Genomic DNA, 23,821 nt, shown 5'->3' with positions numbered 1-23,821 from the left:
CACACACACCCCCATCATACACACACACTATCCCCCAACCTCAACACACACACACCCCCATCATACACACTCACACTACCCCCCAACCTCAACACACACACAACCATCACACACACACTACCCCCCCCACCTCAACACACACACACCCCCATCACACACACTACCCCCCACCTCAACAAACACACACAACCATCACACACACACTACCCAAGCACCTCAACACACACACTCCCCCATCACACACTCACACTACCCCCCCCCCACCTCAACACATACACACACTACCACCCCCCCACCTCAACACACACACACCCCCATCACACACACACACTACCACCCTCCCCACCTCAACATACACACACACCCCCATCACACACACACACTACCACCCTCCCCACCTCAACATACACACACACCCCCATCACACACACACACTACCCCCCACCTCAACACATACACTACCCCCCCACCTCAACACACACACACCCATCACACACACACCCATCACACACACACCCATCACACACACACACCCCCATCACACACACACCCCCATCACACATACACCCACATCACACATACACCCACATCACACACACCCATCACACACACACCCCTATCACACACGCACCGCCATCACACACACACCCCCCCATCACACACACACCCCCCATCACACACACACACCCCCCATCACACACACACACCCCCATCACACACACACCCCCCATGACACACACACCCCCATCACACACCCATCACACACACACCCCCCATCACACACACACCCCCATCACACACACACCCCCCATCACACACACACACCCCATCACACACACACCCCCCATCACACACACACCCCCATCACACACACACACCCATCACACACACACCCCCCATCACACACACACCCCCCATCACACACACACACCCCCCATCACACACACCCCATCACACACACATACACCCCATCACACATACACACACCCCATCACATACACACACACACCCCATCACACACACACGCACAGCCTCTCTCCCCTCCCCCACTGTGGCCATGATGCCGGAAATGACTCGCATCGCCGCGCAGTGTTGCGGAATGGCGCTGGCTCGGCGGAGCTGGGCTCCTGCAGGCTCCTCGGCAGCGAGGAGGAGGCGAGCGCTCCTCCAGTGACACAGTCACCCGCCGCGAGAAGAAGAAGAAGAAGCAGGAGCAGCAGCAGGAGCAGCGGCAACCTCCTTGCTCAGCCAGCACCCTGGGCGGTGGGGGGGGGGTGTTGGAGAGAGCAGGAGGGAGGAGGAGGAGGTTGCTGGTGGTGGTGGTGGCGGTGGCGGCCGGGACGAGGGGGTAAAGAGCGGCTCAGAAAGGGGTCGGTGCGCGGGTAGCGGAGGGTGGGAAGAAGAAGGGGACAGGGACCCCCCCTCTCCCTCCCCTCCACCCTCCTCTTCCGCCTCCTCCTCCTCCTCCTCGAAGCTCATCCTCCCCCCCCCAGCACCTCTTCATCGCCGAGGCTTTGCTTTGCCGTAGGCTGCCTTAAGCAGTGTCCGCGGCGTCCATGGGGCGCCGCCACTTTGACGTTTGGCGCCTCAGCGTTGGTGGCGCGGCGTCCGTGGACTGAGTGGGGATCGGTGACGGTAGGGGTGGAGAGGTGGGGGGGAGGAGGTTCTTCTTCTTCTTGTTCTTCTTGTTGTTTGTTGTTGTTGTTAACGATTCCACCCTCCACCACCAAAACATCCGACGGGCGCATGTTGTTGATGTTTGCGTTCATCGTTAATTTATTGTTGTTATCGGCGTAATCGTCATTAGCATCGTCGTCGTCGTCTTCTTAAAGATGTTGGCTATTGTGAATTCCTTCCTAGCCGCTCCATTATAATCGGCAGCATCTTTAAACGAATTTTTGTTTTTTTTTGTGCTTGGGTAGATTTGCCTTTTCTTCTTGATTTAAGCATCATCATCATCGTCGCCGTCGTTATCAACAACAACAACAGTCGTCTTTATCGGTCCATTTCTTGTTCTCTCGTTGTTTGAATAGCTTTATTTTCTTGACACTAGCGTCAACACCACCATCACCATCGGCCGCAGCTTTCTCGACAGTCGTTCCGCTGTTATAATCGGCCCCTTGTTTCCTTTGATGGTCCACCACCACCACCATCAACAACAACAACGAAGACGACGACATTAGCGACATCGCTAACAACACAACCAACCCACCATTAATTATCACCACCTCGTCCAACCGAAGAGCATGTACAAACACAAAAGACTTGCAGTGGTGCAACCACACTCCCAACAACAATCAATCGACGAATATCTCTCGAGCCACGGCCTCTATCGGAAGTTCATAGCCAAAGATGGGTCCTGTCTCTTTAGAGTCGTGGCGGAGCAGGTAAGACATGGGATGCTTGTGTGTGTGTTTGTTAAAAAATGTCATAGTTGTCAACCCATACGGTGTGGTAACTGCTTGTTCTTGTACAGGGACGTTGAGTTTGCAGCTCCAGACGGCCTACAGTCGTTTCAATGCGGGCAAAAAATATATATATTTTTGTGTCTCTTATTTGTGTTTCACTCCTTTGTGATGGGACTTTGTGGGATGAAGGTTGAGATTTATAAAGGGCACGGGGTGACCAATAAGGTCTGACTTGGTCTGTAATAAGGTAGGGCACTGATAAGGGGTTGACAGGTTTGAAATGTTTCTGTCGTCGTTTTTGGTTTACTTAACATGACGTATACGCTTTTGTGTTGTGTCGTGTTGCTATTGTGTTGGTGGTAGTAGTAGTGGTGTGTGTGGTGGTTGGGTAAGCACATGTTGCAGTTTCTTTACATCTGTGAACGTTACACGCCCACTGTCTGTCCACCCCCATCATCATCATTTGTCTGTAAATGTTCATTGTTATGAATACTCTACAACGTCCATTCACAATTTGACATGGCGTGAACATCTTAATTACTACTAAACGTTTGTGTTGTGTGTGCCCGTTTGCAGTTCACGACAATGCCATGCTTGGCCCTGTGTTGTTGTTGAAGAACTCTTGTTGTGTCCTTTGTGTCCCCCGACTTGTGGTGTGTAGGTGTTCCACACACAGTCCCTCCATCTGGACGTAAGGAAAGCGTGCGTTGCTTTCCTACGAAGGAATAAAGACAAGTTTGAAGCGGTGAGTTCTGTCACTTACGTCTTGCATCACCTCGTGTTCAATGATCCCTCGGGCTCCCCATTACTGGCTGTGTTCATTGATAACTTGCTTGATGTATTTAGACGTTATAGATCTTGACAACCAGTGGCTTTAATCTTTTTTTTATATATACCGAGGGAGATTAAATTCATGGTTGTGATGGTGTTACTGCTGGTAGCAATGGTGTGCTATTGTATGCAGACTTCAGTTTGACACTTTTTTTAAAAAATTGCAGCAGTGCATTTTATTGAAAGTTTTTTCATTGGACCATCAGCCAAAGCCATTGCACAGGAAGCGAAACATCAAAACATGTTCTGTTACATTTGAAGTGAGGAAGGCCAGAATTTTTGATCCTGGTTTTGAGGGCCCACCATCCCTTCGCCGTTGATTAAAAATGAGGACCATTGCGTGACTTAAACATTGGCTGTAAATTTGGAAACAAACTTTTACCATCCATGGGAATGTTGAATTGTCAGTAATTCTAGATTTAAAGCTTTCGTGACTGCAAGGATCCATACTCTTTGGTTCTATTCGGTAAAGTCACACAGATTTCACCAGGACATTTCTCAGCTGAGCAGGCACTTGCGTTTGTGCTGTATATACATAAAAGACATCCAATTGTGAATGACGTTATCATCTTAGCCAACTCTCGCAGTGTTTCCCCGACGACCTCGGCTTAGGATGTTAAGTTGTTTCGGTGTATTCATTTCGGCTGTGGACGCTTGCGCGAAGTCTTTCTTGGTTTTATATCTCCTACGGTGTCAAAGCCAGGCGGAATGAACGCGTCAAGAAATGTAAACTGACGCCGTTTATCATAAAAGTTACGACCCATGGGTGTCTGTTAATCTCTTTAAACTACATCACGTTATTACCCAGTAGCCGCCGCTGTTGCTACAGCATTTACACAGCATACATGAAAAAGATATTATGTTCCATTTGAGGAATCGTTACAAAACAGTTGTTTTGATGCTCGTTAATTAACTCTCGTATATACACACACAGTAAAAAAATGACGTTTACAATTTTAAACAAAGCAGCCAGAGTAAAAGTTTATATTTTGTAAAGAATGCAGTGAACAATTTTGTTAAAGTTCTTTTTGGAATCATCAACTTTATTATGACTATAATACTATTGGCTTATACACAGTCTTTTCTCAAAGCGTATATGAAACGGTCGGTAGAACATTTTATCGCTTAAAATGGGGTTTTCGTCTGAAGCAGTGTTTCTAAAGTTGGCTACACAGTATGGTACATTGCCAGGTGATACCACAATTGGTGTGGCTCCTAAGAACTCTCTGCACATCACGAATATTAATTACAACTACCAGTGCAGCCATAGCCATTTTTGGAACGACAGTGTATACCTGGGTAGTACCGCAGGAGAGAATATGCCCACTATGGAGATGAAGCAATGAAATCAGCTTGGGAAGACAGCACTCAGTGGAATATTTGTAATATCCCATGACTGTGAGAGATGGCGATGTCTTGAATGGGGGCTTGTTGCAGCAGTGGATTGATCTTGGACGTTGATTATGACTGTGTGTACATATTCCACTGCGGAGATGCATTGTGTGATATTATGATCAACTATGATTACAATTTGCCTGGCCCTGCCATCAAATGAACCAACCAATCAGTGTCATCAATGTTCCCCCAGACTGAACAGTAGTAAAATACCGTGTGATTGGTTGGTTGTTGCCTGCAGGGTGGTTATTTGCTTTAATAAGGCCCGGTTGCCATGACCATTTATAAAGTGGCTGTGGTCTTCCCTTGATAAAGCTGTAATTGGGGCTCTGTACCCAAGGCTTCACAGCGGTGCTTTCACGAGATCAATTACAATTGTATTTGTGTAATTCGTAATAGATTGCAATCACAATGTAATTGTTACTATCATTTCAGCTCCACAATGCTCCCGTAATTATAATTATAACTGGACCCAGGTATGGATGTCATAAGCTTGTCGTTCCTCAATCACACTGGCCCTTTCACGCAACACAATTGACCCTGGGCTTCAGGGCTGACCTAGAAACCGTTGTGAGGTTGTGGGGTCAACGTGACCCAGCGTTTACAGGCTGTGACTTCACCACATCAACCGCTGACACCATGTTCAATTTTAAACAACACTTACACAAATTACAAATGTATGGGTGTTTAAAAATATAGCCAAATTACAAATGTATGGGTGTTTAAAAATATAGCCAGAGTAGAGAGCTCCATCCGAGAGGGTTACCAATGCGGAGATGGAGCGATTAGATCTCTTCGTGTGCTGAAGCGAGATGGATTGTTACATCGCTGTATACTGGTCGAGGGCTCGTGGTGGCATGGAAGGGCCTTCAGCCAGCAGTGGATAGATGATGATTTCAAATGCAATCCAATGTGCACTTGCAATTACTGAGCATTCTCCAAGGTCTTCACATCCATGTAGCCTGCCTCAGGGAGGTGTGACCATGTTGGTGTGGATGAGTGCTTGTTCAGTTCGTTGTTGAAATGGAACAGTTATTTGTGACCAGCTTAATAAGTGATGCAGGAACCCATACGTGACCAGGTTTAAAGCCAGTGTATATTTTACTGAGCAACTTCTTTAAATGTTCTCATCAGAACGTTTGTGGATTTATTATTGTGGAGAGCACAGCGTGCGAGTTCAATAACATTTGAATTTTTTTGTAATTAGAAATTATTTGATTATTTTCCGTATTATTTTGTTTGAATATAAAATCAAATACATCGGAGCTCTGCTAAGGTACTTTTTGGCCTCTTCATAAAAGGAGGCCATTTTTAAATTAATTTTTCAGGATATATTGTCCATCTTGGTCTGCCTCCAGTGTACGTAACCGACTTCGAGCCGAGTGAAACATTAGACCACTTTTTGAGGATCAGTGGCTTGCAGCTGTGTTGGAGGAGGCTGGCTTTTTGGACCACTTTTGTGGTGGGGGAACAGTTTGACTCTTAGTGGCATCACTTGAAGACTGCTTGCCTGGACTGGATCAGGCATTGGCGTTCCCACATTTAATCGGGAATCTTACTGTCTGGCTGGCTGGTAAAAGTCTGAAAATTACTTCTTTAGTGTAATGCTGACAATGCAGTCTTTCACAAGTTTTGCAACGTTGTGATGAATGTACTGTGTAGGGGGGGGAGCAGTGGTAAAGGTTTTGTGTACTGCACCACCACTTTTCTTCACTATATCTTTTACATGGTGACACCGCTGGTGAGTGATATCTGAACTTGTCTTGGGCCTCTCGTACTTCACCCACCTGCACTGACCACGGTGGCGCAGTATAGTCGAACAACCCCCGAAGACCAAAGGACAGAGGGAAGCCTCCAACCCCATTGGATTGCCAAAGGGCCGTTAATTTATCATTATGATGATTCTGAAGGTGGTAGAAATAGACTTTTCTTTTAACAAAATAAGCACACACAATGTCTCTTTTATATGTGTCTCTCCACTGGAATCATTTAAGTATTTCTTACGCAACCCACCACCGCAAAGCCTTCTGTAAGTGCATTATTTCAGCAGCATTGACTCAGTACGTGCAAATTATGGACAGGCTTCGACATGTTAGTGGCTCATCAGCAGAGTCGGGCTTGTTTGATTCCTGTCTTTTTTGTTTACTTCAAGTTCGTAAATAACGGTGAGTAGCATGTGGTGGTGTAAACATTCAACCTTTCCTGGTGATTCGAGGAATAGTTGCCATTCTGGCTCTAAAATTAATTCAAGAATGCATTATTTTTCATCACTTAGTGGTTGCAGCGGTCACGTGAATCCATTATATATCTAAATATCGATTCTTACAAAAGTAATTTGACCCACGTATCGTGAGTTGAATAACGGGCATTAATCGATGCATCATTCTACCTCTTGAACTTGCTGACCCGCCCATACTAGATATCTGAAAAGAGCTTCATAGCTCATCAGCTTCCTCTAGTCGAAATAAAGATTCTGATTCTTGTAGCCAGTCAAAACCAGTATTTGAAGGAAATTGCAACCCAAACGAAGACGTGCCTTGTTGATACAATCATTCGCTGTGTTCTGGGCTATCCCAACATTATCTTCGTTCACAATGAAACGGTTTTACGATCTGCACAATTGATTTTGGATTTACATAGCGTCCAAATGCAACCGAATCTCAAGACACTTCTACAGAAAAGGAGTGGGACATGTCCATCCTGGAGAAAGGGGGCACAATTCAAATGTACTTCCAAGGCACATAGTCTCGTGATGGAAATTACGGAGGTCAGGCTGTTCTGTAATCGGACCAATGTGCTCCTGTTCTAAGTGACCTCAAACTTTACAAGTATTTTTTTCTTCTTCTTAATAACAGTTCAGGAAATACAGCCATGGTTTTCTATTTGACGGTTGTGGTGCACGTTCATTTAAGGAGGTGTCGCTTGCCTGTCTTAACGGCAGATCAATCGCTCATTACCTATGTTTGCCCAAGGCCCCTGGACTAATAAAATGTTATGTTTTCACTTTTTCTGCACTCACTGGTGACCAGAAAGCACCTAATAATGCATCGTTTCACTGATTAAAACCAGGTCTTACTCTTGCGATACATGCATTCAATCATGAGCGTCAGAACCCATTATTAAGAGTTTATGCATATGATTGTTATACAGTTATCACACTTCAGATAGTGTAGTGAACAAAACGGTACAAATGAGGCAGAAAAAAAGGAAAACAATACAAATGACATTGTAAAACACGATTATGAAAAAAACATTAATTCTTGTATTGAATCATGGCCTTATATCGGGAAAACTCATCAAATTGCTGGAGGAGTTAATCATTGCGTGCCTAGTGACCAGGCTGAGACGGTCACATTTCTTACACTCGCAAATCTCGTTCGGTCATGGTCGGCTGCCTGGACTGAAATCAACAATCTCAGACGTGCTGGCTCAGTGTTCTGTCTTGGTTATTACGAGTCTCCCAAACTGTCCAGCCATCTCATTGCCCATGATTTTTTTTTCAAAGAAAATACTTACCCATGACCAAATCATCCAGAATGCACCCGATGTTGTCGGATCTCGGAAGTTAAGTAGGGTTTATTCTGGTTAGTGCTTGGATGGGCGACCGCTATGCACAAACAGGTTGTTGTAAGGGCTACGAGGCTGCCCTAGTGGGCAGCAGAGGACAGTGCGGCAAAATCCGTTGTTCTTCCGCACTTCTATGTTCCCCTCCTATACACTCCCCACTGTCACCAACCCGCACTGACCAGCATGGTGAGGGTACGGTCAAATAACTTGGACACGCAAAGTGGGGAGGCCGTCATCCAGCAGTGGATTTCCAAAAGGGGTGTACTTGAACTATTACACTTGATCAGTTTGACCCCGATCCTAAGTGAACATTTATCTGGCACACGATGGCCAATTCTTGGTGTTTGAGGCTATCCACGACTGTTGACGTCGTTGCGTTATTGGGAGAGGGGCTTCAAAAGCTGGCAAAGTGTTTGGAGCCAAGAGAGGAGTTTTCAATATTGCCTCCAATTGTCCATGCTCTAATTTCTTCAGGAAGCTAAACATGGGGGCCTTTGTGGTGATGATGCTAGTTAATTAAATGATTTGTAGTGTTAACCTCTGGTGTACGATATGCATGGACAAACATGCATTTGCCTATGCAACATTTAAAATAAGTATGTTAACTCGCTTTTTGTAAATCTGTTGCTGGATAAAGGCCTCCCCACATGTGCTGGTCATGAGGCTTGTTTCGCCATATTTCTCCCCACTGGTCAGTTCAGGCTAGTGAAGGAGGGACCCAAGACCGATTCAGGGAATCTCTTTCCACCAACATTAGCCGTGGCTGGGAATTGAACTCAGGGGTTGGTCTGGTTCAAAGCTCATTGTGCTAACCACTGCACCACCACTCCATCCGGCATACGGATTCAATACGCTTTGTGTATCCATATATAATTTATAAAAATCCAATTCAGGCGTGAAGTGCGGCGTTCATCCTGTAGTGGATAGTTCATGGCTTCTGATGATAATGAGAGATTTTAGATATTTGACAAATGTTAATTTTGGCAAGTTGAGTGTGATACCTATAATGGTTTGACCTTTATTAACATATTTGTTTGTTTTCCTTGCCGTGTTATTGTTGGAAAGAATGTGGTTCATACAGACTTGGTGTTCCTATCAGAAGTCACGTTTGCGTGCAAGCCCTTACGAGTGCCAGGTTCCTTCAGAGTGATTTAATTTGCATCCCTGTTACGTCGGGGAGAGTGTTTGCTGAAGGCTGAGCCCCCTTGTGTGGCGATGCCATGGTCGCGAAATGTTACGTGCCTCGTCCGGTATACAGGAGGTCGTGGGTTCGATCCCAAGCCTGATGCCTGTATTTTTGGAGTTTGCATTTTCTTCCCGTGGTCACGTGGATTTTTCTCTGGGTTCTCCGGTTTTTTCCCCTCTGCATTTAGAAACATTGGTTTCGAGTATTTGGCTGCTATACATTTCCACACGATAAGCTGCTTCGTTGCACTGTCATTGTGGCCCGGTCGCTTTTGAACAAGAGCTGTATAGCTCAGTGGGCCTTCCCTGGTAAAATAAAAAAATAGTTTAGTTTTTAAATAATTCTAGGTTCGTGTGAATTTTGAAAGGTTAAAGTTTGTTTAACAAAAAAATCCTAATCAATGTAATAACCGCATTCCTGCAAATTTTCTGGGCTGCCTTTTAATAATAGAAAACAGATCCCCAAAGGGGGCTTCCGCTTGGCTAAATTAATTGTTGTGTAGATACGTTAATACTCAAATGACTAGAACTTGTGAGTAGAAATAAAAATGCAATTAGCTATAGTGGCAAGAGCACTGAACTCTGTTGCAAGTTCACATCTTCGCTGCGGGTTAACTTTGCCCGTAATACCTTCAGAGAGCAGAAAATGAGTAGCACTTTTTAAGGCATTTATAATGGTTGTCCTGTGGAGACACCAGTTGCTGCCATAGGAATGTGGAATTTCCACCACTCAGGGCTGCCAAAGGAGATGAGCATCACTGCACACTTGCTCGACAATGTAGACACGTTGACCTGACTTTCACTGCAGTTTATACATAGCGAAAAATAACAAATGAGTTCTGCCGCTGCGAAACTGTCTTTTTTCCACAAATCAGTGTTTTGCAACGAAAGGTCATGTTTAATCAATAAATCAATTAGCCAATCAATCCGTCACTCGATCAATGACCTTTATTTGTAACCAGGGCAGCGCACGTTGACACTCAGCCTCCCTCGGGTTTCTTCACTTTGGGGAGTTTAGTGAGTGCACAAAGTACATCGGCCTAGAAACACTAACTGGCAGTTCTTCACATTTGCAGTGCAGCCGAGCTCAGCTGGAGGGGCCGAGTGTGTGGCTTTCCCTGCACTTGGCACCGTTCGCCAGTGCGGAGAAGTGTGCCGAGCGGCATTGGCGATCACCAGCAGCTGACTCCACGTCAGCTCGACGCAGCTGTTTATTTAGTAGCAGAAACCGCTGCTCCCGCCAACGAATGAAATGCGCGGCACCGCCTTTAACACACAGGCCGAGTGAGAGCAGATATTAGCAACGACTGAAAAAATATATTGAGTTGGCCCGGGAGCTCGTGATGGCCGTGTCAGAATTACTGAGCCAATACCAATAACAAAACTGTTATGAAACTAGGCTCTTATAATAAGAATAATGATATTCATTTACCACCGAGGCTAAAGAGCTTTTTTTTTCGGTGGGGGGGGGGGGGGGCGGGGGACATGCATTGGCTTAATGTGGCAGGTAAGCGCAGAGTGGGCAGAGAAAATCCCAATTGTATAAGGGGGTAACACTCAAGAGCTTCCCGTATATGAATTCAAGAATCTTACTGCTGTGCTGCCATCTCCTGGCAGCCTGCGCTAGCAATAGCTGGTATCCACCGGCCCGTAGTCTTTTCTTTCAAGGACTAACCAGTGAAGGTGTATCGATGGGTATAGAATCGATCAATAATCAAATCTACATGCTTGTTTTTTTTCCACTTCACATATGTTGTGTGCAAAGGGTTCATTCGACCTCTGCTAACCAGGCTCGACTCCAGTTTCCCAGTGTTGACAGGGTTCAGGTGTCATTCATGTAGCGAGTTGTGATGGTTGATGTCCGGTCACTGATGACCATGAACAAAAACGAAAAATTGTGTCATTTACTGAATTAATCCTAACCCAGTAATGACTTCCAGAACTGTGTAGATCGAATAATTGATGTGGGGAACCACTCTCTTTGGTGGTCGATATGATGGGTCTGTTGTCTATGGCCGATAAACTTTAAGCCGTTCTATGATGGGAAATAAAGAGACCAGGATAGTCTCATTGCAAGTGACCTGTGTATCCTTTCCAGGGCCTCTTCCTGATGTGACGTGATGCATCGACTCATTGATTTAAATCAATGTTTACATTCGCAATACATATATCGAATGGTGCGTGCAATAATTATTCTTTTCTAGATTTGAAGCTTTCGTGACTGCAAGGATCCATACTCTTTGGTTCTATTCGGTAAAGTCACGTAGGTAAAAATTATTCTATTTACAAATAATTTTGCTAATGTTGCATTTATGCTCATGTAGGCAATGGTGGAGTGGTTGGCGAACGCTGCCGCCTGAGTTTGATTTCTCTTTACGGCGAACATCGGTGGCGATGTGTTTAAATCTGCTTTGGGTCACCGGTTCACCAACGAGAATCGATGAGCAGTGGTGAAGTATGATCTAACAAACACACATGACAGTACGTCATGGGTAGGCTTTCAATCCATCGGTGGATTGAGAAAAGAGCTGAGAAATGAAGATGTGCACATGCAAATAATGGGACAAAAACAATGGCAATGAGACAGTATTTTTTATGTTTACTCCGATTCATGACAATTCATCAAATTACTAAAGTGGGTGAATTGTTCATTGGCAGAACATGAGGCTGTGTTCAATGTTCTCTGGTTCTTTCGGTAAAGTCACGTAGATAGAAAAAATAATAAAAGAAACAACGTTTCGGTCGCAACACAACCACCTGCAGGGACTAATATATCAGGTGATGACGGATGCTTGTGTTGCGACCGAAACGTCGTGTTTTTTAAATTATTTTTTTCTACCTACGTGACTTTACCCAAAGAACCAGAGATTCCTGCAGTTACGAAAGCTTCAAATCAAGACTGTGTTCAATGTGTAGTGGTCCTATGATGGCATTTTGTCACGCAGCACAACTGGGTTGTGTAAAGTAAAATAAACACAAAAAGCAGTGCTTACGAAATCCTGACTATAAATGAATACGCAACTTTTGCTTACGGATATGAGACGTCCCATTGTATTTTGTGGCATTGTCGAACCATCTCGTGTCTGTGAAAATGTAATTGTATTTCTACGATGTTCGGTGACATGGAAACAGGATTTTACAAAATCCCATTCACCATCCCGACATCTGCGCATAATTGAAACGTTTTATAAATTCAAGACAGCGTTTGATGGCATCTAATGATCCTCTTTACCGTATCATTATAAACTTCTCCCTTTATGCACGCGAGATGACAAAAGCTTATGCACCTTAGCGCGCATGGGGCACGGACACCACCTGCAGGGACTAATATACGTTGCTGTGTACACCGTGGAGTGCAACGTGTGCGCTGTGTGCTTTGATTAGTTTGTAGAAATACGTTTCTAGAATACGTATATATGTTGAACTTCTTTCACGCCGTACGTAGCCAACCGTGCTAATTGGAGGTGTGAATATCCGGAACCCTTTGGCATAGTGGCTCATGCACTACGCTACAATCTTGCCTATGGCCACATTACCTCGAATGTTTATGAAAAATAACACTCGACTCATTCATCTAAATGTCTACCGTTCGTGATAAATCTCAGTAGTTTAAGCAGGGATGCGCCAGGTTAATGCTCGGATGGATGGCCACCACCAAGGATTGGTAGGCATTGTAGGCAAGGGGCTGCGCGGTGCGGCCGGGGATGGAAGTTCTGAGTGTCACCCACTCTCGTATGCTGGTAGGTTTCCCCCGGGCTCTCTGGTTTCTTCCCACATGAAGCTAAACTCTCATTAGTGGACATGACGACCAAACAATTTTAAGGCAGGATCCTCCTGAATACAGTGTTGAGACTTGGCGAGGCTTTCCATTATTATTATTAACCTAGATTTGATGCGTGGCCACTCACAATACCCGTGGCAATGTGTTTCTGATCCCAGCTTGGACCTACCTTAGGTTGATTCAACCTCAAATGAGCGCCTGGTAGAGTAGTTTGTCAGCGTCATTACTGGGGGGACAATTATGGTCAGGCATGAGTGGATCGTGCCACACCGTTTGTTGTGTGGTGTTTTGGCTTTAACAGGTGCTCACAAACAGCATATCCTTGGCAATCATTTTCGCTAACAAGCAGAACTTTTGAGTTGTTAATGGGGGTGACAGTGGCATAGCATTTAACACTGCACTGATCTTCAGTTCCAGTGACCAGATTTAATCCTTGCTGTGGCCACTGACATCTGTAGAACTTGTCTTTGTGTGCTGTACTTTGTGTGGGTCTCTCCTAGGTTGACAGAGAATAAAATTAATACCTGGTACGAAAAGTTTCAACAAACATGAGCTCAGCCTTACCACGGCCACCAGTTCCATCACCACTTGCACAACCACCTTGTCATGCGTGCCAATAACAACACTTGCTCATACAAGTCAAGAAGGATTTTCACTTTTTATTTCAGTTGTTTACTTTGGAGAGGCTCCTCGGTGGGAAGATGTTAACTACCTCGCCTGGTACACAGGAGGTCCTGAGTTCGATCCCAACCCTAACGCCTGTATAGTTGGAGTTTGCGTGTTCTCTCCGCGGTAGCGTGGATTTTTCTCCGGTTCCTCCGGTTTTTCCCTCCACGTTTAGGAACATGATTTCAGAGTATTTGGCTACTATAAATTTTGACCTGATAAGCCGCTTCGTTGAGCTATCATTTGTGGCTAGGTCGCTTGTGAAAAAGAGCTTTACAGCTCAGTGGGCTTTACCTGTTAAAATAACAAGTTTAGTTTTGGAGAGCCTGCCTGAGTCTTATGAGTCTTTTTTTTTAGGAGGGACCTGCCAAGTTTTTTTTTACAGTAGGGGGTGATAATTGCTATGTAGATTCCAATTGAGTAATTTAAAAAAGGATTATACGGCAGTCATGTATTTATACACAGCATTACGCTGGTATGTTCCACCCCTTGTATTTTAATGCTTATATAAGAGAAGTAATTGGCTTCATTGCCTTGCAAGCGTTGAGAGTGTTGTAATTATTGGTTGTTGTGTCCCAAGGGTTCATGCTGCACATGCCTAAAGACTTGACTGATTCCTGCCACAGTTAAACTATGCACTTTTTTATTTATTTGACCAGGTAAGGCCCACTGAGCTATCTAGCGCTCTTTTTCAGAAGCGACCTGGCCACAAATGATAGCTCAACGAAGTGGCTTATTACGTGGAAATTTATAGCAGCTAAATACTCTAAATGCATGATGTTGATTCTAAATGTGGAGGGAAAAACTGGAGGACCCGGATAAAAATCCACGCGACCATGGGGTGAACATGCAAACTCCAAATATACAGCAGGCATTAGGGTCATGATAGAATCCATGACCTGTTTACAAGGCGAGATAGTTAACATCTAGCCACCGTGGTATAAGACGTTAAGAGTGGTAGTACAGTGGTTGCACTACAATCTGGCGACTAGAGTTCGATTCCCACTCATGGCCAACAGCATTGACGATTATCTGAACTGGTCATGGACCTCCCCTAGGTCGAATCAGCCTCACAATAAGTATGGTGTGGTGTGTAAACATCACCACAAAGGGAGACAAAGGCGGCTGGGTGTGGTGCTGGCCACCCATCCCTTCATCTACCGTGCGGACCTTCATAGGTGTTAGTGAACAGCACTTGCCCCAAAAAGTCTCTTTCGGCTATACAAGGGATCTTTGTCTTTGGTGCGGCAGAACAGGGGTTCACATTGCACAAACCAAAAGACCTGACTGGGGTTCCTGTCCAAAGTTAACATCAGTATCAAGTGGTATAAGAATTTGTCCCCAGCGCCTCCACTAGGTTTTGACTTGTTCTTAATTTGATTCGTCCTTAATTGGCACAGTTTGCAAAAGTGGCTGGGCATAGTTCTGGCCACATTACCCACTATTGCATCGTGCCGACCTGCATAGGTACTCGCTTAAAGCACTTTCCCCAGCGGTCGAATAGACTTGCACCCTGTACACTATGTGATGGCACACGCCTTTGATCCACAACCTTTGAGGCAAACTCTCACTGGGCTGCGAGGCGGTCAAGCGATGGCAGTTCATCAAATAGATTTTTGAATACATGTGTGGAGGTTTGAATGTAAAAGTTTTCTGTAATTTTGTCCCCGTAAATAATTGGTTTCTTATCATTATTAGCATCTCGTCATATTCATGGGTTTCTGCAGTTCATCTAGTTTCCTCACTCATTAATTGACTTGGTAAATTTTCCCAATGCATTACAGTATCCTCCTGACAAATAGTCTTGAGGCTCAGTGAGGCTTTCCTCGATAAAAAAAAGTCCCCTCCGGAGGATTCTGATCAGGGCCGACCCAGAGATATCTCCAGGAATGACGCCTCTCTTGTTAATTATATTTCTACACTTGAACACTTTGTGTGTTCTTTTATGAAATGCTGACTCTGCTCTGCTGCCCATAAGAATAGGTTTTACCCTTTCTGGCAATAAAACAGGAGGTGTTAAGATGTTTAAACACCAAACAGAAACCTTTGGCAAGGAATCGTGTTTGCATTAACCACACATACTTGTGGTGAACATGCAAACAAAAAAAACATGCTCTGTTAGTATATGATGCATTGTCTTTGAAACTGATTGGTCCACACCAGAGGACAGCTTTCTTTAGAGCCTAGTCTCCCATGATGCCCATTAGACATTGGCTGCTGTCCCGAGAAGGAAGGGGTTTAGTCCATTTGGACCAAATGCCAGTCTCGTTTATCGATCATCCTATCTGGAGCTGTTGTCATCACTCCATCTTTGTGGTAGACACACTGTCAGGCATGTTCTGTCTTTTGGTTTCCACTCTTGTCATGAGCGTCCACCAACGGGCATCATCTCTTTCAGTGTTCTGCCCAAGACCACTGACTTTTTTTACCCAGTCAATATAATCCCTCCGATTAGTGTTTGTTCCCCGATTCATGTGTTCCTCTTCTTCCTGTCTCTTTGACGCAATTCCAAACTTCCGTTATTCCTCTGTGTTTCTTAGAACTTTGATATTGTTACGGCATCTATATTTTGTGATTGTTGTGCTCATGTTGTTCCTTGTCACCACAATTTATCCTTGATGATGTAAAAAATATATAATAATCACATTTACCACGTGGTTTACGTTTGGGTTTAAGAAACGTTTAAGTCTGACCACCTAATTGAGAGTGTACCAGTGCTGTTTTTGGTCAGTTTTGTTGTATGGTGCGGAGGCTTGGACATTGCTTCAAGCTGATTTGAATCGGCTGCAGTCCTTCCACACGCGATGTCAAAGACGCCTTCTTGGCATGTTGATGATTCGATTTTGTCAGAAATGTCACCGTTGCATCTGCGACCGGTCCCCTAACGATTGAGAGCTTAGTTCAAGGGGGACGACTGTCACTGTGGACACGTCGACCCGTCTTGATGTGCAAACTTCAGGAAAATTGCACTCCCTTCAATTGGCGGTCCATGTTCGAAGTGAAAGCTGTGACCCTCAAGGAATGGCACCTCCCCCGTGGTCGTCTCCCGTGATGCGTGGATAAAACAAATTAGTTGAGACACCGGTGTATGGCAGCCAGAGCAGTTTATTCGAATGCTGTCGCAAGAAGTCACATGTTCGGCGAAACCGTTCATCGCTGACTATGTGTGATGAATGAATGAATATACTTTACAATCATGCTGCTATTTAAATAATCTGTGCCTCGAGTTTTCTGGCTGTCTGCTGGCTGGGCTCCTCACCACCCCAACTCTGTTGTTGGTGGCCGCTGCGGGCCGTTGCCACAGCAGTGAGCTAAATAACTGGCTAAATGGGATTTTCCATGTAACAAATAAACACCGGGTTGAATTGAAACGGCGGCGTCAGATGTTCGGAGGACGTGTCATAGATCACGGCACCAAAGATGTGGGAGCAGCGGAATGCCGAAGACTGACACGGTTTAAACTTTAAAATGTGTGCTTCTATTAATGTCATTCTTTTACCAGAATATTATTTACATGTTAGAGAATATAAAAAACCCCCCACCTCAATGCTATTATTTTGCCATTTTATTATTTTCAGTGCTCCGAGTACCGGATTGTGAGAAGAGTGACAATGTACACCCGTCTCTTACTTTTCATTGTAGTGAAATGGGTTCTCTACGATTCACGGTATACATGATAATAATCTCCATATATATAAAAGGCAAAGTTGGAGTGGGGGGAGCTCAATAATGTAGATATTTTTTGCACGGCAAGTGAGCTGTGACGTCAAATCCGTCACGTGACCCACGCACGTGGAAGCGTAACGCATTGTAGTGTAGTGGTTAGCGCGCCGCGCTACGAACCTGGCGACCCGAGTTCGATTCCCGCTCACGCCCACCGCCTGTGACGATTATTTGAACCGGTCCTGGGCCTCCCCTAGGTCGACTCAGCCTCAAACGAGTAACTGCTTGTGGTGTGTGAACATCGCCACTGGGGAGGCAAAGGCGGCCGGGCGTGGTGAATCCAAGTCCCGGGCGAAGCCGGGTAGTAAAGCTAGTACTTTATATTCGCTTGTCAATCCACTGCTGGTTAAATGCTTCCCCAAGCTTTATTGGTCATGGAGGTTGTTTGACCATACTTCACCACGCTGGTCAGTTGCATGTTGGTTTAAAGGGGCAGGTGGAGGGTCCCAGGACCGGTTGGGAAATCACACTTGTGAACCAATGGCCGGAGAATGAACTCGTGTCGTTCGCCGCACAGACCACTGCACCGCCGCCGTTCGCTACGTGTATACGTTAGCTTGACTAAAAGTATTCTGGAACAATCTTATTTGTTTTCGCGTGCAAGGCCAGCTATCCAAAACATTAATTTCAATTTGATCTCACTGAGAAAAACAGCCACCCAGTTTGTGTCGCGTCTTTTTAAAAAATGAAAGCCGAATGCGGTCACTGAAGCAGCGATTTGCTGAATTATATCCTGCATGTATTATCTGCCCCATGTGCGCGCAGCATTTGCTATAGCTTCAAGCCCTACTATCCACCCAGCCAGTTCTCTTTTTTCGTTAACGTACAATCGTGTCTAACATCGCTGGTTCTGTCAGTGTGTAAATGTTACAACAAAAGACAAAATAGGCAACCATAGTGTGGCCTTGTGCCTGCTTCATGCTCACTTTAATAGCCACCACTAATATCCAAACAAACGCCACACACAGGAATCAAGCCCCCTCCCCTATGCAAGCTTCATAGAGCCTTCATTGAGCCTCTTTGTGTAAATATAGTTCTCTACACAATCAGGGGCCCTGTAAACAATCTGCACGCAGATAAATCGAGTTGTGCTTGTATGCATTTTCCAAATGCGCGAAGAACCTCAAAAACAGTTTGTGTGTGTATGTAATTGTTTTAATAGTTTTAATGGTCATAATGGGACTGTCCTGACAAACACAAAAAAATGTATAGGCACACAGACACACAAAATGGAACAAACGCTGATAAGTGTGAAAAGGAGCGTGAATGATGCTTGGAGTGACACCTGGAGAGGGGGAGGAACACACGGATTTGAAAACGCACTCAAGATAGAGACCTCTTATTTAATCTACGGGGCCCTTTTGCGAGTAGCAAGATGATGAAAACATTCTTGGCGGAAAGGGTCCCATATATTAAATTGTGTGACCCAAGCTATTAACGCTCTGATATCTGCATTGCCTTTGTATTGTTCACCTTTTGGCGTTCTCTGGTCTGACACAGGTGAGACAGAGCCATAAAGGAGTCTCTGGTGTAGGACAATCAGTGTTTTTTTTAAAGGACAATGCGTACATTATTATCAAAGCATGTTTGTTAGCATGTTTTGCCACAAGCATGTGTGGTTAATGCATGCTTGATGTCTATTTGCTGTTTGAACATTCTAACACCTCCTGTATTCTTGCCGGAAAGGGTATTAAGCCTCTAAAATGTTTCATCTTCTTATTTACTGTTGTGAAAAGCAAGTGGGCTGGGACCGGACACTTAGCTAGAAGGGACGATGGCCGGTGGTCTAAACTAATGACAGTGGTGGCAAAGGGGGAGAGAACATCCCTGAGATGGCAAGCGCTGTAACGCATGTTAAACTATCATAACGGTGCACGTAACACACCGAAGGCGGTGCGTACGACTCTTTGTTTGAAATTGACTAAAAGCATTTTTTGTAGAGATGCAAATGGCAGCAGCGTGTCCTTAAACGATTCCGCAAGGGGACGGAATGTGTGGGTCACTGCAGAATTCAGCGTTAACATCATCTCGTTTCTGGTTTTAATTTCGTGCGTGGAATGCATATCTTAAGTCGCATCATTTCTTCGAGGGACCAGAGGGAAAGAGGTGGTGCATTCTCTATGAATTGAGCACCCGATGCATTTCCATGCAATTCCCTTCGACTGGGGGTGACCCTTAAGTGGACCCCGTGGCCTTTAATTACAGTGCCCCCACGGTCATTGGCGCTAATTCGGACAATCTAGAATGAGTATTAAACAAAAAAAACCAGTGAATGATTGGATAACACACGCACGCATATGTATGTATGTTGAAATTCATTTGCACTGTACATAGCCATCCGCGCTCATTAGAGGTGCGGTTGGCTTAATATCAAAGTGATCCTTTGCTGTAATATGTGATAATTCACCCTTTCGCCAATTTCATGAATTGTCACCGTTCAGGATCATGATTAGATTTATGAGTTTTTATATTTTTTCGTCTGTGTTTCCCTTACTCGTTTGTATTTCAACTTGGATTTGTTTTCGGTCTTGTTCATTCAGTTTTGTTCACTTCATGATCATAAATGGAACATTTTCATGTCATTTAAATATATTTGCATGTATTGTGTTCAATGAGGAGTTACACGTACGACTAATTGCATATGTCATACGCGAAATATTCCATTATAATTGATTAATTCATGCCTCGTGAACTGCCTAAAAATAAATCCTGGGAATTGCTCATTTCCATTGGCTTCTTTGAGCCATTCTTGGAAATTCCACATTCCGTTGATAAGAATGAGGTCCATTTTTCAGTAAAACGACTTATCAGTCAACATGTTTGGTCTCATCTGCTGGTGCTTTGTTATTGATTTTTGAGGAATGACAATGACTGTTGAGGCCGTGTCATCCCTGACCAGGGTTTAAACTTGCATATTCATAACTTAGGGAGGGAGCTTTGTTGCTCTGTCCATTGAGCCGTACTCTGTGCCTCGAACACTAAAGTAGAAAACGTCCACGCTAGTGTACTTCATTGCAAGGCCCGTGGGCCACTGGCAGCCCCTGGAGGTCTTTAGTGCGGCTCCCAACAATACACAACACGTGACAACACCCCCATTGTGCTGCTGTCAAACCACCCAATGGTTTCAAATGTGTGGCGGCCTCTCACACTGATGTCTTATTGTCAAAAGTGTCCCCCCCTCTGAAAATATGTGATAAACACTGCGTTTGAGCAAACGCCACTCCACATGAAAACGTGTGATAAACACGGCGTTTGAGCAAACGCCACTCCACATGAAAACGTGTGATAAACACGGCGTTTGAGCAAACGCCACTCCACATGAAAACGTGTTGGCAAGCATGATCTATTTTACATTTTACGAACAGTGTTTTTTTTTTAAAGATAGACATTCAATGATATTGTTGATCGTGTCTGTCATAGTTTGTGTGTCCAATGCAGCGCAGTGCGGGAGGTTGAGTGAATCCTCCGATGCAAACGCGGCAGTCGAGTTGGCAGGCGTTGGCCGAATAAGACTTTGAGATAACTTTTGGTGGGACTCTCGTTAACACACAGGCATCTCAGTCACATCTGTCACTACAAGAGGCCCACGCAGCGAGGGCGATGACGGAGCACACTAAAATTGTATACGCGGTGTTACGGTAAAAAAAAATATAACCCGCTCGTACCCGATTAGTGTGAAGATTTTTGCAGTGGTGGATAAATATCGTTTGTGGGCTCGATGAATTGATAAGACTTGGTGTGTACAGCGGACCGTGTAAATTAAAACGTCATGGGTCACCATATGGCCTATGGGGTCTGTAGGCTCTCCCAACTCTGGTTTAGGCACGCTTTTCTGAACAAGTGAATGAATGTTTACATTGACGGTTTCATTTCATTGCAGTTCGTCGAAGGCTCGTTTGAAGATCATTTGCAGCAGCTTTCAAATCCGAAGGTAATAATAATGGTCACGATGTACATCATTGTCAGTATTCATTTGCACCGTCACCTTGTGTTGTATCGCTTTGCCAAATGGGAGGTCAATGTAATCATTCTAATTCCAGTTATTTACCCACTTAAGTCTCTGAGATTAAGCAAGTAAATTAAAACGAGATTTTTTTTATGTTACCGGGTAAGGCCGACTCACTTGTAGAAGTGGCCTAGCCACAAATGATAGCTCTAATGAAATGGCTTATCATATGGAAATTTGTAGCAGCCATATATTCTAAACGCATGTTGATTCTAAATGTGGAGGGAAAAACAGGAGCACCCAGAGAAAAATCTATGCGACCACAGGGAGAACATGCAAATTCCAAATATACAGCAGGCGTCAGTCAGGATCAAACCCCCGAACACCTGTATAATCAGGCGAGGGAGTTAACATCCTGCCACTGCGGCACAAATATTAGGTGGATCATGACATGACGGGATCATGAGGTGTGCTGGCGGCTTTGAGAGGCTTTAATCCAACAGTGGATTGACCGTGGCTGATGATGGTGATGATAATTCAGTGTACATTGTGAGTGCAAGAATTGCTTTTAATGGTCATGACCCACACTGCCATGTGAAGTTGAAGCGGAGTTGGCGTGTGTCACATTGTTAGGAACGTTGCTAAGGTATCGGGGCTTTGTTGTTCGAAAGTCGTGATCAGCGTTTGAGAAAATGCCTGTCACTGCTTTTTAAAAATGTTCAGTGTGTCGTTGATGAGACGAATTGCATAACCCAGTGTGGTTCCCTGTCGTGTGTGTGTAAATATCATTCTGCGTCGATCTTACCAAAATTGATGCCTCCTTTAAACCCCCAAAAAACGTGGAATAAAATTTATTTTATTATACTGCATTGGCAGTGGTGTACAAAGTAACAAAAAAATTCAATACATTCGTCAAGAACACTGTGGCCTTAAAATGAAAATTACAATAGGTGTAATTTCGAGCAATGGCCCTTCATAGCACAAAGTGCACAAAGTAGCACAAAGTGTGCGATGAAGGGCCACTAACATTTTGAGCAATCTTCATCGCATTAAGTGCTATGAAGATTTAATTCTGTGCATTCAATGTGCTATGAAGGAGGGCCAATGCCAAAAACATCACCTATTACATATTTCCCAATTTAAGGCCACGCGGTATTATTGACAAATATGTCAATTGACAAATGTGTCAATAACACCTATTGACAAATGTGTTGATTTGTTTTTATTATGCAGTACAGTGTTGTTGTTTTTTCCTCCTTCCAATTCGGTGAAATTTGCCACGATTCGTGGTCACCACTGTCTACAAGAATCGAGGGAGGAGGAGGATGGGGGGTTTCGTCTGAATTTTCCGATCTTATTTGCCTTCTCTGGCTTTTGTTGCATTCTGTCTCATTTGTTCTGTCGTGTTCATTGTATTCATATACTGGTACGTTAATGTGCAATTCGCACGTCACTTGCACAAATTGAACACAATCGGTTGCTAGGTGCGCGATTTTTGACGTGTGTTTCGTGCACATTAGAATCTATTGCAATTCACGAATCCTCGCAAGCCCTAGTATGTTGTTTGCTTGCACCTGCATTACTTTGAAATTAATTCGCAGAATTTACTATGCACTCTGTTCAGTCCATTGAGATGCATCACCTCTTTCACAATGGAGGCCTGGCAAATTATTGGTGACAATGAGAAACATTTCGAGGTTGTGGGGGTGAGTGATAACTTTATGAAAGTTTGTCCCTAACAAGAACATCAGTTTTTAAAAAAACGGCTCATTCGATTTCTTCCCACAGGAATGGGGCGGCGACTTAGAAATAAATGCACTTTCCATAATGTACAGGTAAGTCCTCAGCGAGGCGGGATTTTCTTTTGCCGCCTAAGACTTAAAGGCACTAAATCCGATTTTACCAACTGAACAATGACGTAAACGATGCTCATAAAAGCCTTAAGCCCCACGCGTGTCCACATACACATTCCCACCACAAATGTGCGTTTATTGTTCATTCAAAACATTTATTTAAAAAAATCGTTCAGAAACCTTGAGAAACCAACGCCTTGCACAGTCACGTGACCGACGATAACTCGTTGCTCACAGAGCCTGCTGATTGGCCAGAAGCGAAATGTTTCTTGGGAAATGTTTCTCAAAGTAGCACGCGGGTCTGCTAATCTGGGAGACTTGTTGCTCTGTTTGTGGAAACATTGCGCCTACAGCGATGGAAACACATTTTGTCTGGAAACGTGCGTCCTTGAGTGTACCAGGCTTTAGAGGCACAGAAAAAGGGTATGTTAGGGATGTTTGATACCAGTATCCGGATCGACAGCCC

General features: G+C 44.4%; 1 protein-coding gene across 2 annotated transcripts in view; it reads left to right on the top strand.

Moving 5' to 3' along the window:
• Positions 1-987: 987 nt before the first annotated feature.
• LOC116942849 (uncharacterized) overlaps positions 988-23,821 on the top strand; it is a 65,812-nt gene continuing 42,978 nt past the window's right edge. For both annotated transcript variants that reach the window (XM_032955219.2, XM_032955218.2), the window contains exons 1-4: positions 988-2,387; positions 3,070-3,153; positions 21,437-21,487; positions 23,291-23,337. In XM_032955219.2, coding sequence (XP_032811110.2) covers positions 2,247-2,387; positions 3,070-3,153; positions 21,437-21,487; positions 23,291-23,337 — 323 coding nt within the window. In that variant the 5' untranslated portion in view covers positions 988-2,246. The remainder of the gene's footprint in view (positions 2,388-3,069; positions 3,154-21,436; positions 21,488-23,290; positions 23,338-23,821) is intronic.

Source organism: Petromyzon marinus, chromosome 16 (genome assembly GCF_048934315.1).
Source record: "Petromyzon marinus isolate PM22_M1 ecotype Great Lakes invasive population chromosome 16, UKy_Petmar_22M1.pri1.0, whole genome shotgun sequence".
Lineage (NCBI taxonomy): Eukaryota > Metazoa > Chordata > Hyperoartia > Petromyzontiformes > Petromyzontidae > Petromyzon > Petromyzon marinus.
The sequence above is the reverse complement of the archived record's forward strand: the minus strand, read 5'-3'. Positions and strand labels throughout refer to the sequence as shown.